Source organism: Melospiza georgiana, chromosome Z, assembly GCF_028018845.1.
Source record: "Melospiza georgiana isolate bMelGeo1 chromosome Z, bMelGeo1.pri, whole genome shotgun sequence".
Lineage (NCBI taxonomy): Eukaryota > Metazoa > Chordata > Aves > Passeriformes > Passerellidae > Melospiza > Melospiza georgiana.
Window position 1 is genome coordinate 57,000,648 of NC_080465.1, and position 24,767 is coordinate 57,025,414.

At 38.7% G+C, this 24,767-nt stretch overlaps 1 protein-coding gene across 2 annotated transcripts in view; it reads right to left on the reverse strand.

Moving 5' to 3' along the window:
• The window catches only part of CAMK4 (calcium/calmodulin dependent protein kinase IV), a 144,659-nt gene that overhangs the window by 42,355 nt on the left and 77,537 nt on the right, over positions 1-24,767 (reverse strand). For both annotated transcript variants that reach the window (XM_058043370.1, XM_058043369.1), the window contains exons 3-5: positions 17,517-17,579; positions 16,887-16,969; positions 5,372-5,444 (exon numbers count right to left, since the gene is read on the reverse strand). In XM_058043370.1, the coding sequence (XP_057899353.1) occupies positions 5,372-5,444; positions 16,887-16,969; positions 17,517-17,579 (219 nt within the window). The remainder of the gene's footprint in view (positions 1-5,371; positions 5,445-16,886; positions 16,970-17,516; positions 17,580-24,767) is intronic.

Consider the following 24,767-nt stretch of genomic DNA (forward strand, 5'->3'; position numbering starts at 1 on the left):
TCCCTCTCCAAGAAGATTCACCTTCAAGCCTCAGAAGTAAATCTTGAAGAAAGAAACACTTTGTGCCTAGACTAGATCAAGCAGAAATTAATTTTGTTTCATAAAAACCTAACAACAATGCCATAGGATGGTCACATGTTGTTATTTCTTAATACAAGTCATTAAGTAGCATGCCATGCCTCTGGCAATACTCCCAGTTCAGGGAAGAATGCATGTAACTGACCTGCAAAGCACATCCTGATTTCAATCCAGCCATCAGTCCTTGCCTGCCTTCACTGTATAAGATACAATGCAAACAAACAACAGATTCTCCCCTTATTTAATTCCTCCTCTGTCTGGCACTCTGCTTTGTTATACAGGGTTTATTGTGTGCGTGAGGCATGTTTTATTATGAAAGTCCTTTTTAGAAATATTGCTAGAACCTCTTTATTCTGCAGTCTAATACAACCACTATCAAAGCCGTGTCTATGCTATCTCAAGAGGCTATGAGCCTGTAAAAAGGGGAACAGCCAAAGTGGACTACACCCGCAGGGAATACAGGACAAATTCATAATCCTTAGCAAATTCCTTGTGTTATAGTATCAAGCATTGGTCTTCAGCAACAACCACATAGTTGAAGACATACTGAATCTGGCCTAAACCTGCAAGTTTCTAAAGTTCCACTTTCAAGCAAACATACAGAAAACTTGACAGAAGAATTTTACATTTCCCCTTCTTTCCCCATCAGAAAAGCAATGGCTGGTGGGTAGTCTTAGATCAGAACAGTGGCTCTTCCGTAACTTCCTCCTTATGGATAAAAACACTTATGCCAGGAACAGACTCAGAAAGCCACTCTCTACTGCCAGAGGGAAGATGGAAAACACTCAGGATTCATCAGTAAAGGGTAGAAACCTTCAGGTACAAATGTACAAAGGGACAAACGCCTCTTCTATTGAAAAGAAAATCCTTTGCAAAATCTTCTAAAGAGAGGAAGCCAATGTTCTTCAATATCCTCAATCAAGCATAGTACTTTTCTTCCTACATAGAGTATCCCCAAATTTTGCTACTATTTTAGACAAGTCTTCTTCCTCTGTTGTAATATCTAGGCATCCCTGCCATTCTCTTCTGTTAATTTTGACTTCATTTTCTACAGAACTGAGCTCTGTGTTTCTTCCCAATTCTTATCCTTTCTCGTGGTGTGCCTTTTTAGGCTTTGTTAAGTATATATTGATAATGTAACACATTCACCTCGTTCAAAATTTTAGAAACCTGTGACAATTACACCTTGAGTAAGTTCACCTTGTAGCTGGTGGCCAAAACTAAAATACATTTGTTGTCTCTGTCTCCAGCAAGAACTAACTCAATGACTGTATAGAAAAAAGAAGGAAACCTCTGCATAATCTTTGTCTCTTGTACACTTTTCTTTGAATGCCAAACTCCCCAGATATCTAAATCAATTCTCTAGAGTCTTATCCTGCCTTTAGAAGTCTGATTAGCTCATTTGGCCTAAGCAATAATTGTCAGACACACCAGTAACTCAGATGTTGTAAATGTGCTTGCAAGCTGCATATTCATATGTAGGTTCTTACCTACTAACATACAGTTCATTATTGGACAGATCAAAATTCTCTGAAATGAATAGAAACTTTTAATCTAGATTTTCTCTCTCAAACCTGCAAGCTGCTTAAGCGCCCTCAGGCTTTGCCACCACACTTGACAGTTCAGCATGCTCCCTGTGAATTTAAGATGACAAAGATCTGAACAGCAGTGCAGATCTATAATGAAGCTTGAAGCGGTAGAAAATTTAAACTGAAAAATAGAAATGGAGAGAGTCCCACATATAACTTCAGGAAAATATTCCTATCTAGACAAGAGAATGGGCCGTCTAAGAAAACAAATTACTGTAAAATTTGATGAAAAATTAATTTAGAGACTGATGGATGAGCTCAAAACTAAATATTTTATGTATGCTAGTAGCTATCCTAAATACAAAAATCTAAACTTTAAACTTAATTTCAAATTTAAATATATTGAAAAGAATAATTTAACCCCCAAGCAGAAAGTATTCCTTTTACACTAATATAGAATAGGTAAGAAGGAACAATATTATTTTTAGTGACAAATATAAGATTTTAAAAGTACACATTAAAAAAAAAAATCAGTATAATTTTATAAAGTTTAATCACCTAAAAAATAGATTAGTGTTCTTCTCCTAAAGAAGTGTAGAATATGCCTTTTGTGACCAATCTTTCAAGGACTACTTGGATACCAAAACATCAATAACTCATTCTTCACTTCAGTGAAGATCTGGCCTCATCTGCCTGCAGAAATTCTCTCACTACAAAACAACAACAACAACAACAACAACAACAAACCCAAAAAAGCAAAAAACCAAAAACTGCTACTAGAATAAGTGTGCAAGAAGACCACACCGCATGTAACTTGCTACCTGAGAGGAGAGAAATTACGATACTGTTCCAAGAAAGACTGCCTCCTCTTTAGGCATGAAACTCATTCATGGAATCATGAGATTCCATCTCATCTCCCTGTGCTGTCAGATAGCAACAAAACCTCTCCACTTGTTTTGAACAGCACAGCAGAAGAGCTGAAGGGATGAACATTGGTTTGACCTAGTTTCGCATAAGCCTTTTATCTTATGAATGAAGCTCTCTCCCAGCTTGAAGAACAGCTAGAGAATAATGAAAAAGGCAAAAATGCAGAAGTGAGAAAAAAAAAGTAATGTGTTCCCTCTAAGGGCAAATACAGTCACTGTCTGGAACTCCAGATCAGATGTAAACAGAAGAAAGGAAAATCGTGAAAAAAGACAAAATTAATGTGGTGGTCTACACGACAGTACCGATTTTGTTATTTTCTCTGATCTTGGGATTATAGATGTCTGATATATTTATGATAGTTTGTGACATGAAGATTCAGATTTTTCTTCTGCGTGGTACTTGGCTTGCTTGATTAATTCTTGGTAAGCCAGTTACAGCTGGGCATACAGGTATTCAGGTATTACAAAAGCCTGAAAAAGCATGAAAAAGACAGACCTAAAATTTACTGATTGACTAATCTTTATTGATTAGTCTGTAATTTAGTCCATTTGTTGCTTTAACAATTTCAAAGGAAATGAAATTAAAAAAGCTTATGTGCTTTTAAAAGCCCACTCTACACTTATTAAATTCTTTAGAAGTGTCTCATAAAAACCTCTGCTATATGAAGACATAACACCTCCCCCTTAATGACCCACTGCAAGGACAGATCCATGGCTACAGCAACAGCCCTGAACAGGGGCCTTATAAAACATTTAGCTCAAGAGAAGTCAGTAAAAGAAAGGCTGGATGCTGCTTTTTCAAAGAGCAATTTATAAAAATCACATAGTTCAAAAAGCCTGTGTGGTGCCAGAAGGGTACTCATTGGCATTGCCTATTGTACAAATTGTACAAATATTTGGTTTAAAGGATGATCTATGGATACATTTCCTTTTATTTTGAAGAGATTATTCTGCTGCAGCAGCATTTTCCAGTCCCTAACAATAGCTCCTGTCCTGCTCACAAACACCATTCTGTCAAGTTTATAGCCCCAGTCTATCAGAGTACTCCTGCAGGGCTGCAAAGATCCCAAGCTGGGAACTGCCACTTTCACAGCTTTTCCAGCTTTGGCTTAGATATTTGGTGTCAGGTGTAAGGGCAGAAGAGAATACAGTTCATCCTAGTTAGGGATCTACTACAAGGAACCATAGAAATCCTAATAAATGCTTATATAAAAATCAGCTTTTTAATTTTCATGGATCACTGTTCCATTGATTTCAGCCAAGCTATTATGGCTCACAGAAACTGAAGATTTTTCTTTTGTTTCTGGCTTTAAAATAAAGAGCTTAAACACTGTCTGAAATATATTTCAGCAGAACTTAATAATCTTTTTTTTGTAAAACAATGTTAAATGATGTAGAGCCATCTTAACTAGGGCACTTAAACAGAAAGAAAAAATTAGTAATGAAATAATAATCTGAGCCAATTTTAAAAGTTTATACAAATGCATTGTGTTGTGCTGTAAAATACATAATTTAGATTTCTTTGGATGAGAGTGACACAGTAGACATCAGATCATTCAGAAGGGACCATGAAGTGAACATTCATGGCCTTGCAGTATGTGCAGTTAGTGTTGTGAACACCAGTTCTCACATCTTATTTAGTGTGAACAGGCTCACACTAATAATACCAGCAGGGGCTTTTCACACTGAAGTATTTTGTGATCATCCCAGGCAAACATGCCCAGGTTTCCCTGCTCCTTCTGATGTGGAGAGATTTATTCATAATTGGTTAGCTGAGAAAGGCCATACTGACATAATGCCGCTGGTTAAGCTGAAGGAAGAAAGTCAGCAGTCAGCAAGCTAAAAGGAAAGGTCAGCAGTGACCTTGCTGCAACATGAGGATAGAGAGTAGAGATTATTCCTGAATATATCCTAAGAAAATGTAGAAAGTATCAAAAGTAGAACCATAGGAATGTAGAAGTAGGCGTAGATGCTGATATGCAAGCTGACCAATCCTGAGCTCAACTTTTGCAATATGTATGAAGCTCATTACTAACTGTATTTAACCCGCCGTACTGATCAATAAAATTGAGCCTGTGATGATCAAAATGATGTCCTGGTTCCCTTCCGTCGATATCTGATGAACAGAATTACTGCTGTAACCATTAATGTCCTCATCTCTGAATACCTTCTGCAGAGGCCAGTAATCCCCACCAGTCCTCTTCTGAGGACAGCTCCTTTGACACTGGATTTCCATGGATGGCCTGTATAGAACCTGCCTCACCACTAATATCCCTTAAATGAGCCCTGCAGGCTGACCTCTCCTTTCTCTTGTCCCCTCTCTTCTGTACTGGAAGTGAACAGTACCAACACTTACAGTGGACATTGGGCAAATTATTTTCTTAAGTCTTTCCCCAGCATCTGATTGCTGGTTTGGAGAACATCTGGTGTGAAATCAGATGGAAGAGCCACAAGTGACTAAGAAGCACAGAAAATGTACGGAAATGCTGTACGTAGATATTAGAAGCCCTCCTCAAGAATCTCTATGCTTTTAACTAATAGAATGTGAAATTATTATATAAAAAATCCAATGTTTGAAAAGCATAAAACGTAAAGAGGAAGAAGGTACATTAGAAATTGCACAAGCTACTGGTAAAAATTACTATACTGTTCTCTCTCAACAGTACTGTCACTGTGATTGAAGTGCAATTCTTCACAGTGATTACCTTAAAAATTATCAGTATGGAATTAATTGTCAGAGAAAACCTGTGCACACTGCCTCTTTCACACACAAATATTTATTGAGCCACCATGGATGAAAGATCAGGTGCTGAGCATGATATGCCAGATAATACTCACAGAAACTGCCTCCAGGATTTGTTTGACAGCATCAGCAGCATCTCTTTCACTGTAGTACCCCTTTTCCACAATCCTACAGAAAAAAGAAAACAACACAATTAAGAACCAAGGTTAATAAACAGTGAAAGTAGATGCTTATTTTCAAAAATGAGATAGCAAGCAATCAAATTTAAATATGACCAGGACAGTGGAGTGTCCCCAAGAGACTAGAAAATAGCCCTTTTGCAATTTAAGTTACCCTTGATTTCCAATTAGATGAAATGCAGGAGGTAAGATATCAACTGGATAAGATGCTCATAGTATACATAGACATTTAATTAGAAGTTTCTGAAACTTTCTGACATGCAAGGAATCTGAATTACTGAAAGACAAAACTATTCAACATTTAGGAACTGGTTTTTCACTTTTATATTTAACTTAAGCCCCTATTCCCCAGTTAGTTAGTTAGTTAGTTAGTTAGACAGACAGACAGACAGATAGATAGTAAGTTATAAAACAAAAGCATTATGCTATGCACACACAGAATTATTCAAGGAAAAAGGTTAGTGTAAAACTTTACTAGTTTCAAATCATTCTTCAAGTGTGATGGGCTGAACTGTCTCTTTTCCCTCAGCAGAAAACTAGGGATGCTATATGCAGAGAAGCGCAGGTTTTTTACAACTAAAGCTACTTTTTTCTTTCGGAAAAGCTACTTTTCCTTACAGAGTCAGCAGTAGACACATCTTTGCATAATGATGAACAAGCAGTTAATAAAAGAAGGATCTATCATTGAGATATCCTTATATTATATTTAAGACACTCAACAGTCTTTTTACTAATGTTTTTAACTGAGCATAGTATTTGTGAACTACAATAATTGTCCCTCAGAGAGTTACCTTAAAGGTCAGATTTTTGATCTCAAGTCTTGATATTTTTAGTGTATTAATTTTTCAAAGCCCAAGAAAACATAGAGAGATCTTGTCTAGGAACAGAGCCTGTGGTGCCTACAGACATTCTATAAAATGATGTTCTGCAAGCAGACAGGCATTTTTATAAAACAATATCCTAAAGTCCCCACAAAGCAGAACAGCAAGGAACCTTTAATGTCTGGGGTCACTGAAAAGGCCTTCTGCCTCAAGATCCATAAAAAGGCTCTGCTGGTCTGCTGGTGGCAGGAAGGCTATGCTCCTTTCTCCCCACTACTCCTGCTCTGCACTTTTTATCACTTTCTTTCACTGAAATGACAGATTAATGCTGAGTTATCATCAATGCAGCTCCTCACAGCTTCACAAAACTGACAGGAAAGGTGTGAGTAACTACATGGAAAAGCATTACTTTATACTCATTAGAGCATCGAGTGATTAGAAGTAAGAAACACTGCAGAGACAGCACTCCACCAGAAACAGAGGCAACACACTGTGGGAAGCCAGGGATATTCCCAATCAGCTGCCATCACTTGACCTTTACATCACTGTGCTCACAGAGAACTGAGTCTATTTATGTGGCAGCAACAACAGCAAGTAATTCCCGTGTCAAACCACGACACTCCCTTAATCACGTCTTCTATTTCATCATTATTTCTTTGCTGCATAATTCTTGGGATTATTTCTAGAAGCTTGTTTGGTTTGGGTTCTTAGGGTTTTTTGGCAACCCTTAGCTGTCATGCCATATGCACTGCTTTAACACCTTTGCTTTTTTTGTGCCTTCAGCCTTTCTCCTATTTTGGTAATCTGTTTACACCATTAGGGAGAGTTTTACTGGAACTTATCACCATAAGGGGAAAACAAAGCAAATCTTACTCACTGAGACATTATATTAGGCTTTTACCCTGAAGTATAGGAAAGAGGTTACAAAAACCTAAAAATCACGCCATAAAATGCTACATTGTGCTTGAAGGCTGGATTACTCCTTGGCCATTTCAGGCTGAATTATCCTCTTGTGTTAGATTACATTGTTAGACCTGAGCCCCATTAATGCTCTTGCATTCATTGCTCCAAATACACTGGCTTTGCTTCCTCCTCCTTTTTGATTCAAATGAAGAATTAATGTCAGCCAGATGTGCTGGCCTGTAGCATCCACCCTGCCCCACACACTGAGTCCCCCAAGTGCAGGATAACCTTGTGCACCTGACTTCAGAAATGCATGAGGCAGGTTCTAAGGCTTAAATAGTATTTAGAATACTCTGTTTTTTCCAATATATCTCAGAATGAGATCACAGAAATATGAAGTAATGGTGTTACAATTCAATTTCTCCCTTAATCAAAAAAAACCCTCTATTTTCAGTGTGGTAGCTCAGTCTTTTTTCTATCTTTTTGAAACACATAAACCAGGGGAATGAAAAAAACCCAAACCTTAAAGGCAGTCTACAGCTTTGTATTTTCCTCCACTCATCAAAATCAAAGAAAACAGGAGCTTCCTGTAAATGCCCAGGAAAATGTAAATTGCCATGTTTATTATCTGACCACTGGAAACAAGGGAAAAATCAGAGACACTCAAGGCTGCCCTCTTCACCTCAAGATGAGTCCACGCTGACTTAGACAATATATGCTGGTACAGATAACAGGCTGCTCTCATTATTTATATTGAACACACAGCAGAGAAAACACAAAGACCTTGTAGATGAAGCCTTGTAATTTACACTTGAAAATAAATAAGTGTGATGAAGTGTGGGCCCATATTTCTGAAAGCAATAAGAAACAATTGTAGAAATATTCTGCAATGCACTGGACCCATATGCCAATGCTACAGGTGAATAACATGCACTGGCCAATTGCAGGTTATGTCATACAGAGTTACCTTTCCAGTTTTCCAGAAGTCTAGAATTCAGACTTATTGAGAATAAAAACTTTACTCTTAATTAATGAAAAACCTAATATTCTGTGACAGCAATAAATGAAAAAAGACATCCCTTTTTAAAGATGAAAATTTATTTCTAAGGGTACTCTGCTTTAGAACTAAAACCTGGCTATTAGGCAGTAAGGAGGAATAGTGAAAGAAGATTATCCTGTAGTTTAGGTTATATAGTAAATCTGGGGGATCATCTGCACATTTATTTTTCGCATCCTCCCTGTGACAGTTAACATAAGACAAATGGTAGGTGTGCCAGCAAGACTCCTACCTTAGACCAATGAGTCCTCTTTAAAAGGATTTTTCAAATTCAGCCTGCAGATTAACAATTATTCATTGCCTTTTTTCTATAAGGGGAAGGAAACATGCAGAAATATCTTATTTCACTATTACTGAAGCAGACCCCAACTATTTATACCTAGTTTATCGGACGATCTTTGACAAAATCATGGGTGAAGGAAGATTAAGCCTTTGCTGAGAGGACAGAAAGATAGGAACAGCAGCAATAAGGAGCTAATTAAATATTTTCTTTGATATGCAAATGAACAAGCCAGGTAGGCCAAGAGGGTGCTGGAGAAAAACCGTGAGGAAGACAGCAGGGAACTGCTGGAAACCAGAAAAAGTGCTTGGAAAAACACTTAATTTGGTGCTGCAGGCATTCAGGAAATTTAAGATGCAACTTCAAAATAGAAACATTCTAGATGGAGCAAAAATGCAATGCCTGATTGTGTAAGATCCCTTTTTCATGGTTCTGCACACACATTTGTTGAAAAATGCTGATCCATTGTTTACACTTTCATATGTCAAGACACACATTTAGCAGAATGGCTACTAGATGGACAGCAAGCCAGAGCTCTCCCAAAGCACCACCTGACTCAATCTTGTCTTTCCAAGCACATGGCATCATATTTGAGACAAATCTGCCTCCTTCTAAATAGAGGAGTAGGGAAATAATTCCCAGAGCCCCTATTCACCACCCTCTCCCAGTGCCAGCAGAGATGGAAATGTCCCTTGGGAGCAGCCCATGGGTGAGACATGGTGCTGAGACACATCCCTGCCTGCCTGCAGGGCCTGGGCACCCCACAGAAATCTGTGTTATCTTGCTCTTTCAGCTGCTGCTGCTGCCCGGAGGTGGAAGAGCCTTGCCAGGTAATGGGGATATGACAGATTTAGCAGTGAGAAAACCACCCCAGCATCACAGTGCCCAGCAAGCACATGGAAATGGCATAATGTGTTTCTGGGGAGGCATACAGTTGATATTTTGGCAGCTTCCATCATCAAACACATGTATGTGTTCAAGTGTTTCATAATTTGCAGTAATCCTTGCCAGATTCCACTGGCCTTTCCAGCATTTCCTTTCCTTGTAAGCACTGGAAGTTTTCTTGCAGTATGAATTCTTTAGTTTTGCAGACGGCTTTCAGTGTAGCCTCATTACCATGGACTTGCAGCTCTTGCTAATTTTTTTATAATATTTCCATGTTGCATGTCTTTATGAGGGTCTGCAGATACATAAACTGCTACCAGCATTCACCCCATCCCTGCAGCATACAGCGTAATATGGGAAGACCATGCAATGGATTTTACTCCTTTTGGGGCATTCTTCCTGCTACTGGGCTTTAATTCACTGTATCTGTGTGAAGCCACAGAAAGCAGTGGGCCATCCCAGTAAAGAGAGGGAGGTAGTGGTTACACCTGCTCTGCAGAAATTTTGTTACTAGTAGGGGAAAAAAAGGAAGAGTGCAGTCCAGCTAATCTAAACACATGGGGCCTGAAAATCAAGGAGGAAAGAGATCGGGAATCCTAATGGATCATTTTAGAATCCTTTTTCAGAGGAGTATTAAAATTATATTGGCATACAATTTTACACTTGGCTAGGACACGTTTCTGGGGATTAATGACAAATACATCAGGCAAGTGAAAATAATCAGTCTCCTAAAGGAACAAACAAGTGAACATTTCATCAGAGAAGGACAGGACGAGGTTTGGGGTTTGATTTTTCAACAAGTAACAAAACAGAGGGCGAGCTATTTCCAAGTCCAGCAAGAGAAACAGATCTTGCACAGCTGCATTGGTAGAAAAAGAAATCAAAACCACCCAGGAACCTGCTTTGAGCAAGGAGAGGACTCATCCAATGCCAGAGGATGCTAGACTGGGCTAGTCACTGGCAGGACACAACTCGTTAGCAGGGGAATTTAAGGCATGGTCAGCCTTAAATTCCTGCTGTTATAGAGACAGCTCTCAGCTAAGAGTGAGGAAGAGTGAACACCCTTCCCCTCGCCACAGAACCACTCCAGGCCTCTCACTGAAACTTCCACCTGAGACCACTGTCCCTGAGACCAAAGCTTCTTTCTGTTTTATTTTTCATCAATATTGGAATTGGTATTGGTACAATTAACATTCCTGCATTTTTAACCTCAACATGTACTCATTACTCCTGCTGATCAAGAAAATTTGGAATTTTACCATTTAAAAAACTTATTTTTTCCTCCCCCATGCTCTACGTGCACTAGTTCTCCTATTCTTAGCTTTTCTTCTCTGCTTCCCTCCCACATGGTTCACCTCACCCATCCTCCAATCTTGCCTAAAATGTGAGCAGGTAAAGTCTGTTGCTTTCCTGCTTTAACTCATATTAGCAAATGCACTTATTTTTATGCTAATAATCTAAAGAGTTACTCTAAAATTTTCAATATTTAGCAATTATTTAATGTTGCTGCTATAAATACTATTTCTCCACAATGTGGAGTTGGTAGCATTTGAGTATTAGCTGAATTTAGAAACATATCATGTGGCTTGCAAAAGTCCTGCTAAACTTGGCCATCTAAGACAGTAAAAATTATTATACTTTACCAGTTCCCAACATTGTTTTGCTTTCTTTAAGCACTCTCGGTATTTGCCTTGTAGACCATCTTTTATAACTACTGTTATAAAAAAACTACCCATCACTCTTTCTAGGGTAATTTTCATTCTGCCTCTAGCTGGCTTTTACCCAAAACCCGTGCACCACATCTTAGCTGTGTCATGCTACTTCATCTGCAGTCTCAGGCAAGACGCTGCCTGAGATACAAACAAGTTCTATTCCAATGCCAGTATGTCCTAACCATTTTAAAAATTGTTTGTTTCTATATTATAAATGTTAACTTATCTAAAATGCTTTGGTTGTCATGGAGACTTTTTCTGCAACCACTCAATTCTTATGCAAATTATTGTACTCAATTAAAATGAAATTAGAAGATTTCTGCAAGATAAAGTGAGACTAAAAATTAGCAGAAACAGGAAAAGAAAATGACATCACTCTATTCAATAGCAAAATGGTTTCCACAAGGGACACTTTCTCAATGAATGATTCACAGATCTATTAGTTCTTGTCTGTATTGAGGTGATTGCAATTCCTAGTTGCATTTGTTTAGTTAAAAAAAAGGTTTCCTTTTTTTTAAATATATAAAAATATATATACATTTTCCATACTACAAAACTGAGGAATAATAAATGTTTTTAAAAGTAGCTCTGCATAATCTCCCTTATTCTACAACCATGTTCATATTCTAGCTGTTACTGTCTCTAATGGCTCAAACTGCCTACCTGTCATCTGAAAAAAGATAATGGGAAATACTGACCAGGGTTTGGATCTGATTGCCTGAGAAACAAACTATAAGTTTTTCTTCAATTCTGTGTGTAGAAATGAAATTCAGCACTGCAGTCACTCAAGAAAACTGTTTTCCTTCCATTGTTATTAAGCAAGACTCACTCCATGATAAATGCGGCATGCAGGAGAACTTAGAGAAAGTTTAAATATTCTCATAGCTCATACTAGGATTTGTTTCCCCCTCTTTAACTTTCTACTTCCAACTCAGAACCCACAGAATTAGACAAGTTCACCTTTCAGGAGCTTGATCACAGAAGATATTATAATTTAGTTTATTTATCATTAAATAACAGTCTTTGCTTCTAGAAGTTGTGAAGCCACAGTGCTGACAGCCTGGCTGCAAGCTTCCCTCAGAAGTTCCTGTGTCAGGGGCTGTGTGAGGCAAGGCAGCACAGGGAGTTACTGGAGCACGTCACAGCTCCTGCCTGCTGAGAGCAGGTGAAAGGGAATCCCTGAAAGCTTGCAGAAGAGGCAGTGGCCTGGGGAGGGGAAAAAAGCACCACTGAAGGCACCAATGAAGCTGCCTGACAACAACTGCTGAGGCTTTAATGGGGTTTCTCTGAGTAGCTAATGGCCTCAGGATATGGGAAAGATGTGGGCACGTAGAGGACTTTCGATAGACAGTAACTGAAACATAGAAAACATAATGGGGGACAAAAGATTGCAGGGCAAATTAAATAGAGTCTTTCACAATGTTCTGCTGCATGAGAGCTTTCTATGAAGTTTGCTTTAAAGAATAAAGTAATCACATTCTCTCTAGCTACTTGGGACAACTTACAAAGGGCTTTCCCAATTTCCAGAGTGACATAAAATTAGGCGCTGACCACCAAAAAAAAAAGGTGTAAAGGCATTACTACAACTCTGTATGAAGAAAAAAAATACCAAATTACATTGGAAGGACTACAAAGGAGCATTAATGCACATCTTTATTCTGAAATTACTCAGGATTATAATTTCTGACAATAAATTCAAGAGAAACTAAATGAGCTACTAGGATATCAAAGAGCATGTTTATCAGAGTTCTGTTTCTTGACGCCAGCTTCAGAGAACAGGCATAGATGGTGTCAAGTCACAACCTCCTTCTATTTTTGCCAGTCCTGAGTGAGGGATCCGTAACATGGTCCCATGAAGAAGAGAGTCCAAAGGACTTCTCTGACCCCTGTTCAGAGGACAGACAGACTGCCATGACATAATGAGGCCAGGGCACTGAAGCAAACAGAAGGTGCTATTCTGACACTAGCTCATAAAAGACTCCCACTTTAGTGACTGATTAATTCCTTGAATATTTTTGACATCTCTGAGCAATTTTAATTTCCAAAAAGGTGCCTCTAACACCTGGGAAAGCTTTGCTATATTTTCTCCATAAGAAGCAATCATTCCCACACCTCTTAAAAAAGCAAGTTATTTAGAACAATAATATTTAATTAATATTAATATTAACTATTAATATTTTTGTTAATGTATACTATATAAAAGAAGAGAATATGAGTTTGAACCTAGAGTTCACAGGAAATTATGTGAAACTTGAAAGGGAAGTGAGTCAAGAGACTGTCAGCTGCAAGTGCTACTTTTAGACATTGTTTAATGCACTTAATAATAACATGAAAGAAGAAACAGAAAACCCTATGGTCAAGATGCCAAAGTATAAACAAGAATGTATGGATTGACACTTTTATCTCAATTAGTAAAACCAAAAACTATTCTTAGCAATCTGCAGGTATTCTGACTAAAAAGAAGTTTAAGTAGAGTTGACTTTTCTTGCAGACATTCATATTTGAAAAAGAGATATATACTGGTGATTCAGCTTGAAGACAATAGATATGAATAAAATTTGATTGCAAAAAATCCCAACTTGAACAGAAAGTAGCCTATAGAAGACAAGATATCAGATTGTGCTTTTGGACTTAACGTTGCTGGAACACTCAGAGCCTTATCAGAAGATTTTCCCTTGGGGCTCTGTCAAAACACTGCGGGTTTAAAGGCACTTCAACGATGCCTGTCTGTTTTAGACATGCAGGAATGAGAGAGGAGAGGCAAGCAAATGTGAGAAGTATTTCCCAGCACTAGGCCGGAGATGCAGCACCTGTAAAGAACTTTAATATCAGTTAATTTAGACCTACTACATTTTTCTCTCCTGTCAAATTCCTCCATTGGTCTGCCATTCTCTTTGTCATTCTTTGCCACAAGCTCCTTGTCACTCCTTACTTGCTGGGTTGGCAAAAAACATAATGTACATTATCAATAAATATTCTAATTTACATGAACATCTCCAGTTTTGAGTTTGTATTTGGAGTGGTATTTAGGGTATGACCCACAATGTGGTTTATGAAGTCTGAGAAACAGTTTTCTTTTTAAAAATACAGCTCAAATCAATCTGATTTGAACTGTATTAACTCAGGTGTCAAACTGATACGTTCACTTGAATTTATCTCTCCTTAGGTAACACAACTGAAAAATTGTCATAATGACAGTTCATTTTAGCAATAATGCGGATGATTTGACAGTACTATTAAATATGGTAAAGGAAATGAATAATTTCATTATCCAGAACTTTTAGTTAGAATGGCATGAAACCAACAATGCTAACAACAATGATTCTAGAGGACTAATTGGATCTTGGGTATTTATAAAATCATCTTCATGATACGAGAGATGTTTGCAGGGAAGAACTTACTCTTCTGCAGCTCAAATACTATTCAGATGAAGAATGGACATCTGGGATGGGAGAAAACTGGAGCAATAAAACAGTTGATATAAAAATAGCAGCATATTACAAGATTTAGCAGTAACAGCAATGAAGATGTTTGCAGCCAGGAGAGCAGCACTGCTTGTGTAACAGGCCCAGCTGTGTCATTTGCTGATAGCTGATTAAAAAGAGGGAGAAGAGTAACTCCTCCAGAGCACAAAAGCTGCTTTGCTGTCTGTGTATGGGCAGTGGTCTAAAAATAAGGCACATAAGGTATTCCACACCCTGGAGGTGGTGCCAGGCCACACTGGGGTCCTGCTTGTCCACACAGGGTCTTACCTTGAGGACAACCATGGGGGGTGGATCTCAAACCTGGTCTCAGCTGTCCCTCCACATCTGACACAGCTCCTCTGCTCAGGAGGAGATTTCCAGGTCATTATCTTTCTCCTGCAATGGGACTCATACAAGCATAGAAAAAGGCGTGCACAAGGTCTCTCTGTCAGTCAGGACATTTCCTTAATGCACAATAAAAAGATGTAAGGACTGAAAATACTGCGCATGAGAGGGGAGTCTGCCCTAAGACAGAAAGCTAAATTTATCCTCTCTAAAACTCAGAGGGCAGCCATTGTACAGAACAATGCAAGTTTTAATCCTTTAGCTCAGCTTAGAAAGGAGAAACAGCTAGTGTTAATTGGAGTCACTAGTGCAAAACATCTTGGCTGCATATTTTTGCTTAATTATTTTTAGTTTAAGGTTGAAGAGTGAAGTAATACTCCTAGCTTAAGAGCTGAAAATGGTTTAATATGGTTTCTTGTTTCATTGCTTGTTGGGTCTTTTTCCAAATCACAGACGTCTGTATTGACAAAGTTTCCAATTCTGTTGTACATGGGGCAAAGGAGGATGCAGATCTCCACAATATTGGTGCTCATCTATAGCATCACAAGGGGGCTCTGCAATTCTACTGAGTGACTTTGTTTCTGGTCAGAATGCCAGACAACTGGTCCTCGCTGTCCAAACTATTGGATCAAGCATCCAGTCTTTTTGAAAAGATCAGTCTGACAGTTCAAATCCCATAGTCACTACTGAGTATAGTATACAGAATGTTTAAACTGTCAGTATATTAAATCCTGGTTTAATCAAATAATGTGGTTCCCCATCCTGGATCCCATGAAATCTTTTCAGTTCTCCTACCACACAGACGGTTGCTGCTCAGGAACCAAGAGCTTCACTGGGGTTTTGTGTTTTGCCTTTTAGAGTATCCAGCCCTCCTGAGAATGCCCTAATCTGAAACCCATGTGGATATACAAAGGGCAACATGAAAAGTAAGGCACTTTGACCAAGGTTGTCTCCAGCTCAGGACTGGGGCCTCACTGATACTTTAACTTGCAGCATGTCTCTCCTCATTCCTTTGCCTCAGTATTGAGAGAGTAATTATCAGTCTTCTGTAGAACTTAGGATGACACAGGAGCAGTTGATTTTGTTGTTGTTGTTCAGAAATAGCTCTTGTCAAAGTTAAAGGTATGACCATGGCATAAAAAAAAGTATGCTTTTGTTTTTTCAGGCGGAAGATACTTTCAGAATGAGTATTTGATGTGTATTTTTGTAATATTCCTCTATGATACTAAACTTTAATTACAGAACAAGGAATATCAAATAACCTGTCCTTACGTGAGTTTGAAATCACTAACATCAGTCAGTTAATTAATTTACTCAAGCCAGTATAAAATGTTTTACTCATCATCTCTTGCTCTAAAAAACCCAAATCCTTACCAATAAAATATCATCCCAGCACTATTACAGAATCATCTCACTTTATGCATATGCACTTCAGAAGCATGAGCAGACTCATGAGCAAAACCTTCAGAACTCAACAGCTGTCTTGAAGAGCCCTTGTAGCAAAACCACATGTTTGATAAACGCAATTAATACCAAAGAGAATTTCTTTCCTGTCAGTCTGCTTACAAAATTTTTATTTGACATAACACTATCCTCCTAGCAGGCTGATTGCCACCTACTCTGTTTTATGATGACCTCTCAAGGAGATTTTCCCAGTTTTTCCCATCTTTTGTCCACTCTAACACATTTGATGCTATGTGCCTACTGAGCACCTTTCTTCAACACTTACTGGCTGATTTCTCCATTTTCAACTAATTTTTTCCCCCAAAAAGTTTCATGGTAGTTACATTTCCAAAGGCACTTTTAGGATCTTTGCTGCAGATATTTATTCATGTGAATTACTCATATGCTGGTAAAATAATTTCAATAATTACTAACACAGGGTTTACATACAGAGGAGAAATTTGAACTCTAACATCTTTGGGGAAGGAAGGTACTGGAAGAGGTATGTACAGATAACTTACCTGTCAAATAGTTCTCCACCAGTGACGAGTTCCAGAACAAGACTGATTTCTGTAGGGGTCTCAAATATCTCCTTCAGTTTTATCTGGTAAAAGAACACAAAAAGTATTTCTTTTGCTTATTTGTCTTCTTGCAGAGCACTTCTGAAGGTCAACAGTAGAACACAGAACACAGCTGGGAGAGTTACCTTGTTCTCTCGCAATTTTTTTTCCTTTTTTTTTACTCTTTTGGTTATTCTCATACCTCTGTGACTTCTGTGAAATACAGGAGTTCAGGAGGCCATCTGCCAAGCTCTCAGAGAAACCAAAAAGTAAGACCTTTTGGTCTTTAAGTCTCCCAGGACTGAAAACACCAATTTCTTACTTTCATTTGCAGAGATTTTTTCACATAGTTTCTCACTCAGCTCTGTAAGAACATCATTGTTTTATCTTAAAATGGAAATATAACTTAGCAGATGTTCATAAAAAAGCTGCTAGCATGCCCACTAAGAGAACCCAGACCTTTAATCCAGGTCGGTACAGGTCTTCCTGTACAGGTCATCCTGTACAACCACAACAGTCTTTCACAAACAGAAGGAGTATTAAGAAAAAGAAGGAAACAAATGTGGAGTGGAGTAACTTGGCTAAACTTACAATGTTGGGATGCGAAAGGCGAAGGAGAACTCCAATTTCAGTGCGGACAATTTTCTTGTCTACCTGTTTATTAGCGGGGAGGGAAAAAGGGAAAAAATTATTTCCATGTTCAGCACAGAAACTTCTGGATGAATCACAGGATGCTATGTGTGAATAGCACTTCCAGATCTCCCAGAAGAGTAAGGTAATGTGAGACAAGTGTCAAGCACACCAGAAAGAGAAATTTTCGATTAATACAAGATGGATACTATAACAGGGAAATGTCCACACCCAGCAAAACTATTACAAATATACTCGTGAGTCACACAAGAAGTACAATATAGGAAAAATATCTGAAGAAGGTGAGAAAATTCCTGGTTTTACTCAGGATCTGACCTTGTCTATTGCTACTTATGTTTGCTGAGTTTATGCAACTTCCTTTTGACACACTGTCCAGCAGCTGTGCTGGAAAAGGTTTCTGCATGAAGGATGTGCTCATCAAAGCAGTGTAACTTACTGCTTAGAGCAAAAAAGCGGTGCAAATACCTCCAAATACCTCCAGCCACAGAGTATAAGGTTTAACCTCAATTTGCTTCAACTGTCTCTGACAGAATGATCTATTAATTCAAAGTATTGGTTAAACCTCTGAGATTTCCTCATGCCTTCCCTTTTCAAACTGCAGTCTTCAACAATCACAACTTATGTTCTTGGGAGTCATCAGTCATTTCTCACAAGAAGCGTGGAGCTAGGGAGTATTTTGTTTAGGAAAGAAAACTGCAGCTCTCGTAGAACTAGAATGCTTAAGCAAGCAAGAATGGAAAATGTTTGTAAGCAAATTTTGAATGCTTTTATGTTTCTAAGCAATTAATACACTTACGAGGAAACTACCTGATTTGCAAATATTCTCCCAAACCCTAGAGAAGTCCTACATTGATGACTCAGGGGGTTCAGAAATGAATAAGAGTCAACAAGTCATTGTGGTTCAAAGTTGATGACATATATGACATCAAGAGGAACATTTTAAGAGGGACTTGGGCTGGTGTTTTTTGGGGTGGTTTTTTTTTTCTTCATGGAAGCTTTTTTTCTAAGTCAAGTTTTGGCTTTTTACATCAGATGGGAAATGAATGGCAGTCATAATATATAAACCTTTAAAGGGGACATAAAATTGCCTTCCAATTCTTAGTGAAAATAACACATCTGAAGACACATTTTATCACCTGAGAGAGCTACTCCTCAGTAATTTATTTTTTTCTAACATCAACAAAATCCAAGTATCCAATACCTTCAGAACTACTGGATAGGCAGAATTTGATTCTCCCCTTGTGTCAATCAGCTTAGTAATGCCACAGTGGTGTAAATGAGTAGAGAACTACAGTCCTCAGGGCTTTCTTAAAACTTACTGACATTCAATCTCTTCCAGAGCCTCTGCCAGGAGGCAAAATGAAGCAAAAAAAAAACAACTTTGGACAAATTCAGTGCACATAAGAAGGAAAAGAAATCAAACATTGAAGAGGAATGAAATATTTCATTACCTGAACATCTAGTTGAAGGTAAATAATATGGCCAATAACAAAATCTTCAAGGATAAACACTTGCTCCGGGATCAAACTCAGGACCCTTTAAGCTTGTGACCAACGCATGCTTTATAAATGTTTTTGGTTTCTACTCCAAATACAATTAACAAATTTCTTTTCCTGCTACATAAACACTGAGCAGCAGATTTGAAGATATGCTTCCTGTGAACTTTTCCTAAAATGCGGCAAGCACCAGCCTGTGGTCCTGCTCAGTTTCAACATCTCCTTGGCATCGCTTTGGGTTACTTCAGTGAGTGCAAACATGCAGCAAAGGCCTCCAAAGGTCACTGTTGGGCAACAAAGGGCTTTTGATGATTCACACAGTGATACACACTGTGACCATTCCTACATGCTTTGCACCTCAGAAAAATTAATGTACAATTGTGCATGGACAGTGATATTCCCAGCAGAGCAGTTTAGACTGAAAAATTTACCTTATGCAAAAGCACTGCTATAGACTGAACAACCCACAGTTTGCTTCCTGCAGTTTTGAAAATGTTTGGGCACCAAGCATACCTGGGAGCAAGCACTGAAAAGGCTGCCCAAAATCTAAAGAGGACTTCTTTTGGCACTGAGTAGTTACAAGTGAGAAAGTACAGAGGCCTCCTCTCACCTTGCCTCTCAATTAAGTCAAAACATGGCCTAAGACTCAGTTCTAGGTCTTTTGGTTTCATAGACATTTACTCTCAAACTGTAGGTGAGTTCCTCTGTGATCAAGTTTGTGACCTGACACACAACAGTAGACTTTCACACTTTCTCAGATGATGGCATGAGGAAAAAGCACCTCAAAATTCAGGATGGTATGATTAAATGGCAAATATGCTGCAGAGAAACACTTAGGAGTGTTACATATTTACATGTAATGGCTATTGGGATAGATTTTACTAGGGAAATGGGCATGTATAGGTGATATGAAATGTTTCAGAGTACAAACAGGGACAAATTTAGTCATGACATTTTATTACAGACAGGCCATTTTATCACTTTTAGCTTCTTACCTTCTCCTACATTAAGAACAGACAGAGTTATGTCAACACTTACCTTGTTCAGCTCCTACCAAAAAAAAAGGTACCCACTTATATCAGGGCCAAACCTGGCTTATTTTTAGTTTGGGCAGGAATATCAGCAATTCAACTACTTATATTGAATTTTCCTATCATCATCCTATCAAATAATTTCCTGACATAAATTATTTGCTAGGATGAGAGTCAGGCATCTCACTCTAGAGTATATGTTGCTATAGTAACAATTTTTAAAACTCGGATAATTTAATCAAAATATGCCATTACCACAAATGTTTGGGCAAATTAAGTATGTTGGGCTAGATGAAATACAGCAGTTTGATTTGTGTGTATGTAATAACTGATCAAAATGAGGTTGCAAAATTCTTTATTTTGTCTCCTCCACTTTGGATGCAATTTAAATAGGCAGTTCAGTGCTTGAAAACTATCTGAGCTTTCCCTAAATTAGCATTACTCACAGGATCATCAGTGAGATATGTGTAAGTATATTACAGTCAAAAATAATGGGATCAGCAGAACTGGTCTGTTTTTGAAGGGAAAAAACAATCAAATGTTAACTTTCAGAGGTTTCACAGTTCCACTAGCTGAGAAATTTTCCTTCTATCCTTTATTCTTTGCTTTTAATCTATGCTAAATGGCTAGAGTACACTTTTAGTCAAATATTTTATCAGTGTAATTTGATTTCTACTTAAATGATTACTTAGTGTGAAAAACGTTACTTCTGTAATGCCAGGTTGTGTAAACACCTGGTCAGGTGATTTTAAGACTGGTGCGATTTTACTAAGCTTTATTTTCTGTATTTGCAAACTTTAAATTGCAAGTCATCAAAGGGCATTTGCCATGATAGGCCTGCAGAGCAACAACCTGCTGTGGAACACCCATGTCAATTAGAGAGGTCATTTGACAGGTAAACCCAAATTAGTTATTTATCATCCCCTCTCTGCTGACCTTGAGCTTGAAGATTCCACTGTCATAGGCCAAAAAACACCAAACAAAGTTGTTAGATGGCCTGTGATTATTAAAACCCACAGCTATGTGTTCCCTCAGCTTACTGTGGAGGCACATGGAATGCTGAAAGGCAGCAAATCTGCAAACCTGCTTGCGGGTGCTGTACAGCCACTTCCTGGTGCTGTGGCTTCCACGGCTCCTCAGTAAACTCTAGCAAGCAAACCAGGAGCTGTGACTGCAGCACAGATAAGCACGTGCATGCTGGCTTTAATCTAGATAAAGTACCTGCAGCAGCAAAGATCTAAAAGCTTGAACTCAGGAGCAAGAGGCAATCTAGGAATGCTGCTCCCTTAATTTATAACAATGCATTTACATTAAAAGGGTGATCATTCCTGGATTACTCCTAGTATTTATCCCTCCAGTTATTTAACTTCAGTAGAATTAGGTATTTATGTCTTTTATAGATAGATATGTGTCTGCAATTGCCCTGTCTTTGAAATTTCATACTGATCATGCAGAAAAGGAGCATTAGATTTGTATTCAGGGTACTTCTTATTTTTGAATTTCAGATTATTTTGATAAGAGATAGGAATGGAAAATTACTTAATGAAAGCTGAGATTCTTCCATGTTTCCATGCCCGAAGATGGTGAAATGGAGTAATGCTAAAAACCACTGAGATGTAAAAGTCTTGTTTCTGTGTGAATTAAATGAAACAACATAAAATGAACCACCACTTTACACAGATTAATCCAGCTGCATCTCTGCAGTATAGTACCACCCTAAAAACAGGCGACCAATGGATGTTCTTTGTACCCTCAAACTTAGTAGAGGGCAAGAGGAAGAGCTCATTCCTCATCCCGCAAGCTCAGTCTCTGCTGTTCTCCTTCCCCTGGGCACTGTAGAGGCAATGGGGCACATTTGCCCAGGTGTGACCCTCGTGCAGTGAAAACACTGTGCCCAGGCAATGGCTGTGAAGAAATCAATACAAAACATCTCTTGAGGAGCTTCACAGCACTGCCCATCTCAGGGAGCCTGTTCACATCAGCTCTGCACAGCTCCTTAATTCATATCCCCCTTCTTGACTCACATGAACACCTCTAATATGAGCAATTAATTCTTTATTGAACCAGCAGGTCAGGCTCTGACTATGTGCTTCTTGCACTTACGGGGGGGATCACAGTGCAAAGCATTATTAGCTTGACACTTGCCCTAGGGTGACGTTAGGATGCTTGTATCCCCATTCATGTGTTCTGTTTGTGCTGGATACTATGTTCTGTGCCTTCAAGACTGGCTCTGAAGAGTGAAAGTTTTGTTTGGGGTTTCTTATCAGCCTGGTGGTACACAGAGATAGGGCAGTACATTGTGCTGCTTTTGCTTTTTTGCTTTAGCTTTTTGCTTTGCTCTCGCTCTTGCTTCTGCTTTGCTTCTGCTTGCTCTTGCTTCTGCTCATTACTTAGTTTAGCTAAACAGTCCAAATTTTTCCTGGACTGTTTCTCATTTCCTTTTTTTGAACCAACTTGAGCCTGCTCCGGACTGGGACCTGGGAACACCGAGAGTTTGCACCTTGTGGCTGCAGCAGCTGCCCCAGCACCGGAGGGACTGAGAACAGAGCGACCACCCAGAGAGAGACTTTTTGAATTTGTCATCTTTTTCAGAGTGGTGTCATCCGGTATTGTTCACTTTGTGTGCTGGGGGGTGCTTTGACTGTTAAATAAACAGGTTCTTTCCACTTCTCTCCAAGAAATCCTTCCCGAACCAGTTGGGGGGAAAGGGGGCCGTGTGGGTTTGCTTTCTGGAGGGGCCCCTTTTGGAGGTTTCCTCCCAAATTTGCCCTAAACCAGGACACTATTAAAAGTGCTTCCAAGAAAAAGGTTTTATTTGCTCATACAGTAACTGCTCTGAAGCCTAAACCTTTCTATATTTCATGGCATCAATTCCTAATTACCATTTATAATTTTGCCATTATTTTTCCTTTTCACAGTTAAGCTGAAACATTAAAACCTGTACAGACATAGACTACACACAAGCAGAGCTGTCATTCCCTGAGAGTCTAAAAGGTCTGGTCCCACTTGTCCCAACTAAACACAGGAGTGATGGGTTACCCAGGCTCTCTTGAGAGTTTTGAAGAAAAAAAGAAATAGACTTGAATTTAAATAAATGTTCAGAAGAAGAAGATTCAAAGAAAATATTTCCTATGCAGTTTAAGGTTTTGCTTTTCAATTTCGGAATGTCCTGAATTACAGGAATTCCAGTTTCTGCCCAGTTTATACATAAGAGTACCTTCTCACAAAATTTTTAAGTCAAGATTCAAGTATAAAACACTTAAAAGAAAATTCCCGAATGTGTTTTTACATCTTCATAAAGATGGATTGAATTGAAATCATCTGATCTCATCTATGTATCGAGATAGATGTCAGTCTTCAGCCTAAGTGATAAAGACATGGAGGTTTCAAAAAGTGCTATGACAGAAAGACAGAAAACAAGGGACTTATATGAGACTCAGCCCACTTCCCTGAATTACTCTGATGGAATTCAGCAATCAGCATGGCAGTGGACAGTAGGTAAAAGCAGAATTTTAAAAAGCTGACCCTTCTGAATGAAGGGATACATCATTGTTCCAACTAGGACATTTATTTAACGGCTGCTTTAGATGATTTGTTCATTGAATGACAATAACAGTTTCTCAAGTAAAGAATTTTTCCTATGTTTTAGTAGCTGCTCTTGTTGGAACATTGCTTGACCTTCTCAGAAAGTCTGCAGCTCTCTCTTGTGCAGCAACAACCTTTGGACTCCTAACAAACTAATATTATCTTAAAAAAACAAACAATTTGAAATAATCTTTTTGCATTTTAAACTGGCCAGATTATTCTGGCTCTGTCTGTACTCAAGCTTAACATGAGCTCTGTAGAGAGCACAATAAACAACTCCATAAAGCACAACAGCAACTGCACAGTCCTGTGATATCTTCCCTAAGCTCAGCTCAGAGTTTTCACTGTGCAGGTGTGCTGGTTTGGCTGGATAGAGTTTATTTTCTTCAGAGTGGCTACCATAGGGTTGGGCTTTCATTGGTGCTAAAAATAGTGTGGATAATTCAGGGATGGTTTTATTATTGCTGAGCAGGGCTTGCACTGAGCCCAGGCCTTTTCTGCTTCTCATTCCAGCACATCAGGGATAAGGCTGGAGGTGCACAAGGAATTGGGAGGAGACAGAGGCAGGACGAGTGACTCCAGAAGATCAAAGGGATATGCTAGACCATGTAGCATCATGCTCAGGACATAAAGCCGGGGGACAAGAAGGAAAGGGGTGGGGGGATAATTCAGAGTCTTCCCAAGTCACTGTTCTGGGTGATAGAGCCTTGTTTTCCTAGAGATGGCTTACCAAGCAACACAGTGAATGAATTCCTTACTTTGCTTTTGTGCACAGCTTTTGCTTTGCCTATTAAGCTATCTGCATCTCAACACATGAGTCTTCTCACTTTCACCCTTCTGACTTTCTCTCCATCCTGCTGGGGATGAGCAAGTAAGCAGCTCCATGGGGCTCAGGAGCCAACTGGGGTTAAACAACACCAGTGGGTTAGTGAGGATCTTTATTTTTACCCTACATAAGTAATTTTGTATTTTTTATGAAGGAAAAAAAACCCAAGAAAACTATTCACTACTAGAGCAACTATTTTCTGCACATATCTCCATGCTTCCAACTTGCAACTGCAGTCCTTTAAGTGATGAAT